General features: G+C 39.0%; 1 protein-coding gene across 2 annotated transcripts in view; it reads left to right on the top strand.

Annotated features, from left to right (window-relative positions):
• Phex (phosphate regulating endopeptidase homolog X-linked) overlaps positions 1–8,044 on the top strand; it is a 228,383-nt gene that overhangs the window by 44,627 nt on the left and 175,712 nt on the right. For both annotated transcript variants that reach the window (XM_021187283.2, XM_021187282.2), the window contains exon 6: positions 6,527–6,595. In XM_021187283.2, coding sequence (XP_021042942.1) covers positions 6,527–6,595 — 69 coding nt within the window. The remainder of the gene's footprint in view (positions 1–6,526; positions 6,596–8,044) is intronic.

Here is an 8,044-nt window from a genome sequence, read left to right as displayed (position 1 = left end):
TGAGACAGGGTTTCTCTGTATAGCCCTGGCTGTCCTGGAACTCACTTTGTAGACCAGGCTGGCCTCGAACTGAGAAATCCACCTGCCTCTGCCTCCTGAGTGCTGGGATTAAAGGTGTGCGCCACCACGCCCAGCCCGTATCATGTTTTTATGGTGCTGGAGACTACAACCTTACGAATGCTAGGCTACCACCCTGCTAATGGTGCTACATCCCCAGTTTCCTAGAGAAAGGAACTCACGCTGGCCTAATGAAATGATGAGGTAAAAAGTCAGCTGAGCTTTAGGCTCCAGAATTATGCCCTGTTTCAAGATTTGCAGAATGTAGATCATTTGCAGAAAACTGTTAGCCTTTCAGGAAGCCTGTGAGTGGCTTTCAAGTGATCCATGCTCTCACTCCCAGATGCCTTCTCCACGCTGGGAGAGGGGTCTTCTGTGATGCTAGAAGACTTTCTGAACTCTGCTCTTTCCCTCACCTCCTTGTTCCTCTGACAGAAGGGAGAGAAAACACATGCCAGATTCCTTGTTCCCCTTTCAGAAACAAGTTGAGTGCACGCCTACATCCCCATTGTCAAGTTCAATCTGCATCTGTTCTCCTCCCTTTCAAAAGGTAAAACAGAATTTATTCTAAGCACATTTCCTACTGGGAGAATGAACAGAAAGGCAGGGATCAGGTGGATGTGCCCCGAGGTGGATCACGTTAGTAAAATTAGGAGGCTGTCAGAAAATTACAGACCACAAAATATTCATCAATGAAAGAGGGTTGTAGGCATTCAAATAACATTTCCCCAGTAATTTTATGCGTTCACCCTGCTGTGTTTTTCTTCTTCCATAGAATAATAATGATGCTACTGAACATTGATTTCTACCCTAATCTGCCCTTCATCAAAGCAGGACATATTAATGATATATCAATATTAAAACTGTAGGACTATAAAACTATTAGAGTATATGACCTCATCCAACATAAGCCAACTCTCCAAAATCAAAACCATGGAAATTCTCTTTTGAGTTAAGCAAGAGGTGGGCAATGTGTTTTCTATAAAGGGAAAGATGGTACATATTTGAGGTTTTGCTAGCCATCTGGTCTCTATTTCAGCTATTGAGCATTGACATTGTACCTGGGAAATCAGCTTTAGATGATGAATGGGGATAACAATGTGACAAGCTGGCCTGAAGACTATAGATTCCTGACCGCTAGTGTAGACCGTGATAGCTGTTAAGAAATCTCTGCTTGCTGAAAGAATTCTCACTCAGAAGGAAAGTTTTAGTTGCAGAGACAGCTGTGTGTCTGTGTTGGATGATGAAGTAGCAACATGGTATTGAGCCATTTTGTAATGCTATTATGTAAGACACAATGATGGTTGCAATCCAATCAGCCTCTGTTCTATGTGCCGAGAGTACTCAATTTTTTAAAGCCAGATTTTAAGCCTATTATTCTCAATTGCAGAACTATTATGATGTTCTTCCAAGTACTTTAGGTGGTGTTTTAAAGTAAGAAAGAGACTGTCTTTCAAATGCAATTTACACCCGCTGGGATGTGATAGATGATTTTTATTCACTCAATGATACATCATTGCAAATGGTAACTTTTTTTATTTTTCACCCATTTTTGGACTGAGCCAATTAGTTGACCTATTTTTTCATATTTTATCATAAAGAAAACCAAACTAACAGCTAATATAAAACAGAACAATAAGCTCCTATGTATTTATGAGCCCAACTTCAATACTCTCAACATTGTGCTCTTTCTGCCTTATCTAAACCTTTCCTTTTCAGAGGCTTGTGCGTTTTCTAGCACATCTAAAATATATCCTTGTAATGCATTTCATTGCTGAGCTAATGTGAAGGCCTCTTACTACAACAAAAGTGGTATAGTCATTATTTCATACTTAACATCTAATATACAGTCAGTTTCAGTTTTACAGATTATATCAAACTTTTTTTTTGTACTGGTGGAAATAGAATCTAAGACCTTATGAATGTTAAGCAAGTGTTCTACTATCAAGTTATATCCTCAGGCCTTTAAATGTGTCCTTAATAAACCCCAACCAGAAACAGATGCATTTTGATTGAGGCTAAAATTAAGAATCAACCACATCTGCACTTTTAAAGTCTGATTTAAACTACAGCACTCACCACCTTCTCTGTTTTTTAAAACCACATTTATTCACCATTGAAACTGGATTATTTTTCCTACATATTTTCCCCAGATTCTGGATTTGATTGATTTCAGGGTAAATGAATAACTAATGAGACAAACTTCTCAATTTATAGGAGAGCCACTGCTTGAAAATTCAGGAGACAAACTTGAGAGATGCTTAGTAAAGAGAACATACTATTCTTGCAGAAGACCTGAATTTATTTCTCAGCACCAACAACTGCCCGTAACTCGAGGTTTATGGGATATGAAGGTCTCTCTCTCTCTCTCTCTCTCTCTCTCTCTCTCTCTCTCTCTCTCTCTCTCTGCCTCTCTCTGGTTTCTGTGTATTTGTACTCTTGGATGCCTACCTACACACATATACAATTACATAACTATGCTCATAGTTTAAAAAATATTATCTTCGGTATTTTAATTGTGTGTGTGTGGGGAGAGAGAGAGAGAGAGAGAGAGAGAGAGAGAGAGAGAGAGAAGAAGAAGAAGAAGAAGAAGAAGAAGAAGAAGAAGAAGAAGAAGAAGAAGAAAAAGGAGGAGGAGGAGGAGGAGGACGTGAGTGCCTAAGACTCCTGGAGCTCGAGTTGTAGGTGGTTTTGATCTTGCCAGCTGAATTGAATTTAGGTCTTCGGAAAAAGCAAACACTATGTGCTATTAAACACTGAGATATCTCTCCATCCCACATATACATAATTAAAATTTAAAAAAAAATCAAGAAAAATAAAGGGTTAGATAACCACTACTCAAATCATTAAAGAGCCAATGGCCAATGGATTTAGGAACTATCAATAGCTACTAAAATGATCAGGTGAACATTTGGGAAATTCATGCAATGATGTCACTAGAACTCAACTATCAGTGGTAGCATTACTAGAAATGAGAAAAACAGATATCATATGCCTCCTGATACCAGTTAGGAGTGACACAGCATCACCAAAGGCATTGTGCCAAAATTACAGAAACAAAAAAACAAAACCCTTAAAATTAGTTCATGTCCACCTTTAATGCCAATTTAGAGAAAGAGAAGGGAAACAGAAGGCAGTGGAAACAGCTTGCCTTGCACACTTAGAATTCAATTACACCGGTCCTAGAAACACTGTCAATAATAGAATCCTTTCCAAATGTGAGGAGGCACTTGTGTACTTATTATTGCTTTCTCTTGCCAAGATGGCAGCTTGTTCTAAACTGAAGTGTTTAAGCACTGCTTGGCATTTGAGTGCAGCTCACATGGGCTTTTCTATCCTTGTTTGTACCAAACTACATGAGTGAATGTTCACACATCTGAATTAACCTCCTCCCCAGCACAACAGAGAGCTACAGCTTCCATAGTCATGAAATTGCAGCTAGATATGGCAGGAACCATTTTGTTCTGAGATCTGTGTGAAACTTAATGAACATGACAACAACATTTGTAAATATTTGTTAAAGAAAGGAGAGAAGAAATATTCCTTTGTGTGCAGCTGGATGCAGTAGTGGTCCTGGATGGCTCAGTGGGGACAAGTGGAGATTTTCTTTACTTCTTCTTTCTGTTCCTGGGGCCCTGGAAGAGTCCTGAGATGCAACTGGAGTTTGCTCACAATAGGGTTGGAAGAGAAAATGTCTATTACTGTTCATTTAATTTCTTAACCTACTGGAGGCAGGACTGAAAATCACTTGTGTGATGACAACAGTTGGCTTTGGTGTCAAGAACCTTGAGGCTTTCAGTTTAGCTTTGAGAGTTCCCTATCATCCTATGTGTGTGTTCATTCATCTCTCTTCAGTCTCATTTTATCTGCAGGCAAGGAAGATGAAGTTATCATTTACTTGTCATTGTTGCTATTTGGTTTGGATCACTTGAGTTTTGTGGGTTTCTGTGGTAGATACTGGTCAACAGTGGCTTCCAGCAAAATTCATGATGTTAATCAGAGATTCTCTTAGAAATGGACTTTCTCTAATTCCTGTTTTTCCTTTCCTATAGGATAATTTTCAGATGTTTCTCTTTGTATTATTACTTTCTCACTTAACATAGTTTATTCTAATTGATATTGGCATATCAGTTGTAATCAGGCAAAAATCGTATCTTCAGTTCAATGTATCTGATTTCGTAAAATCACTTTAAAAGAAACAACATAGCCCGGACTATGTTTTAAAAAACACTCTGTAACCCACCGTGTAGCTCAAGCTGGTCTGAACTGCCAGTCCATGTAACTCTCAAGTGCTGGAATAAACATTTTTCTTTTCTTCTGAAATGGAAACATTCATAGCAATTGTGAATGCAAGGACTTTAAAAACCAGGAAAATCCGATGTACTTGTATGGGTTTCTTGAGAAAGACTTTGCCTCAGAAGTTTGTGTGTTTCTAATAAAATTGAGTTGATTGACCTTATTCAATCCATTAGTAGTACATTTAAAATATTCTCTAGAAACCATAACAATCTGAAGGTTTATAAAAGGTCTGGTAACCTCACTTGAATTATCCAAACTTTCACTTTACGTAGTTTTAACCTCATTTCATTAGAGGAAGCTGTGACTTTCTTGATATTATCTGTATATTTTCCTGTCCTCTGAGACTGGAGCTTACAAGAGTCACTGAATGATCCAAATTTAATTGAAAGCCAAAGCATCTTTAAAAAAAAAATTTAACTTTTTTTACTTATTCACTTTACATCCAGTTCATTAACCCCTCTCCCCATCACAACTTCCCACAATCCTTCCCTCATCCCCCTTTCTCCTCTGAGCCAGTGGAAGGTCCCCTGGGTATTGGAGGCTAAGGCCAAAGCATCTTAATCAACATATTTTGTTTTATGATTCTGGCTTACTTAGTTTTTGGAGGAAACAGTTGCAGTTTGGGAATTGCAGTAGGATGAAGCCAAGATGGCTTGTGACTTTGTGGTTTTAGGCGGGTTAGCAATATACACAGGCTACACAGACGTTTTTTGAATGCACCTTCTTCACAAAAACAATACTAATAGTACCTTCAATTTTATAACAGTACCACCATAACTTAGCTTTTTATAGATTTTGCTGCATGTGAAGGGAATTTTCAGGGAAAACTATAATTTTGTATAGATTTTACATGTGAAAAATGGATGAAAATACTCGAGATTAAAATCTGATTCTTTTTTTTTAAAGATAGATTTATTTATTTATTTATTTATTTATTTATTTATTTATTTATTTATTATATGTGTGTACACTGTAGCTGTCTTCAGACACTCCAGAAGAGAGCATCAGATTTTTGTTATGGGTGGTTGTGAGCCACCATGTGTGGGATTTGAACTCAGGACCTTTGGAAGAGCAGTCGGTGTTCTTAACCGCTGAGCCATCTCACCAGCCCCCTAAAATCTGATTCTTATTTGTGTTTCTATCACCCATCCTTAACTTGGCAGAGAAGGTTCTAAAAGTCACAAAGGTCATCCAAAAATATCAGTTGATTCTTTTTGAGTTAAGAATACATTATTTTACCCAGATACTAATGCACATGCCAGCAAGATTCTGCTGAAGGGACCCTGATATAGCAGCCTCTTGTGAGGTTATGCCAGTGCCTGGCAAACACAGAAGTGGATGCCCACAGCCAGCTATTGGATGGAACACAGGGTCCCCAATGGAGGAGCTAGAGAAAGTACCCAAGGAACTGAAGGGGGCTGCAACCCTGTAGGTGGAACAACAATATGAACTGACCAGTACCCCCAGAGCTCGTGTCTCTAGCTGTGTATGTAGCAGAAGATGGCCTAATCAGCCATCATTGGGAAGAGAGGCCCCTTGGTCTTGTAAACTTTATATGACCTGGCACAGGGGAATGCCAGGGCCAAGAAGTGGGAGTGGGTGGGTAGGGGAGCAGGGGCGGGAGGGGTATAGGGAACTTTCGGGATAGCATTTGAACTGTAAATAAAGAAAATAATGATAAATAAATTAATTAATTAAAAAAGAATACATTATTTTGAGATAGGGAGGTAGAAAGTCTAATGCATTAGGTCCAACCAGATGGACATTCCAAAGCACTGCATGATATGATTAGTAGATCTAGTAACAGAAGGTGGTTTTACTATGAGCTCTGTCCAGTCATGCGACCTTGGAAAAAAATCATCAATTCCCTGGCTTTTGCCAGATAATCTCTGATATCTATTCCAACTCAAGTAGCCTTATGACTATTCAGTGTTGGCGAAATCTCAAAATCAGAAAGCACAAATCAGAAAAGAAGGAAGCAGGTGTCTGATATGTTAGATCTCTTAAAATGCCTATTTGTATGCAGTTCTGAATGGAGTGAACTTAGTTCTTGTGATAGCAACAATAACTCAAAATATGGCTGGGCTGCCAATGAGCCTGTGACCCTTGTTAACATGGTCCATAAGAATTTAAAATGTCAATACCATGCTTTCTGGTTTTGTTTTAACAGCTGGACCAAGCAACACTCTCCCTGGCTGTAAGGGAAGACTTCCTGGATAACACTACCGAAGCCAAATCTGTAAGTTTTACTCATGTTCAAGTACATGTCTTGTCTGGCTACTGTTTGGTTCATCAATTGCTTTAAAATGCCTGCTTTTTTTCCCTGGAAATAAGGATCATAACTTCAGTGAGTACATTCCCAGTGCAGGAAGCAGAGACCTTGTGTTTAGGACAGTAGTGTTCTCTCTCTCTCTCTCTCTCTCTCTCTCTCTCTCTCTCTCTCTCTCTCTCTCTCTCTCTCTCTCTCTCTCTCTCTCTCTCTCTCTCTCTCTTTCTGTTGGGGCTATGTTGGGGCTATAATTTATTTATTTATTCATTTATTTACATCCCAAATGCTGCTCCCCCTCCTGGTCCCTCTCTCACAGAGTCCCTCTCCCCTTCCTCTTCTCCTCTAAGAGGGTGGCCCTCCCCCTGGGTATTCCCCTACCCTGGCATACATAGTCTCTGCCAGATTAGGTACATCCTCATCTACCGAAGGCCAGTAGTTTTCAACCTGGGGGTCATGACCTTTTTTTTTTTTTCGAATAGCAGATGCCCTGCATATCAGATATTTACACTATGATTCATAACAGTAACAAAATTACAGTTATGAAGTAGCAACGAAATAATTTTATGACTGAGGGTCATTACAATGTGAGGAACTAACTGTATTAAAGGGTCTTAGTGTTAGGAATGTTGAGAACCACTGATTTAGTCAGACGATTCTACTTCTGGTCTGGTAGAACAGGAACATGAAGGTTGTATAAATTGTCTATTTAGTGCCCTCTCATCACTTAGATGAGGAGATAGCATATTCAAATGACATAACCAAGATATGAACTAATAGTCAGACCTCAGGAATGCAACTCATTCACTACCATTTGCCAAACTGAAGAACACTCAAAGCTGTACAGGTTTAAAATATCACCTTGGAAATATCTAACTAGTATGGCTCACCCATGGTGATTCTGATTTATCAGACAAGAGGGGGGCAGGCACTCTATTTTTAACATGTGCTCTGGGTAATGAGAAACAGAAAGGATTAATCAGGTTAGAATTCAGGACTTAGCTTGGAAACAGGGTAGTTTCCTGGACACTGGACAGGGATAGGACATTTTGACAATTTGAATTCACATTGAAAATGTTAACTCTTCGAACAAGTCTCACATGTCCTACCCAGGTTTCCTGGTTCTGTGCTGATAACCTCTATATGCGGAATGCTCCCAAACTAGCCCACATCTTAGGCATCTTTCAGGCAGAGGATACTCATTAAAGGAGGTTGCCAAGTTTTCCTTCTTGAGTCAACTTTTTACCAGATTACGGAAACTTTGATTCTGCTGTAATCTCAGGAACCAGACTTAAATCATCTTCTCCCCTATAAATAGTCAACCAAGTCTAAATAATATATTTTTTTCATGGAAAATTTTCTTTTTTTTATTATTTTCTTTATTTACATTTCAAATGCTATCCCGGAAGTTCCCTATACCCC

Source organism: Mus pahari, chromosome X, assembly GCF_900095145.1.
Source record: "Mus pahari chromosome X, PAHARI_EIJ_v1.1, whole genome shotgun sequence".
Taxonomy (NCBI): domain Eukaryota; kingdom Metazoa; phylum Chordata; class Mammalia; order Rodentia; family Muridae; genus Mus; species Mus pahari.
The sequence above is the reverse complement of the archived record's forward strand: the minus strand, read 5'-3'. Positions and strand labels throughout refer to the sequence as shown.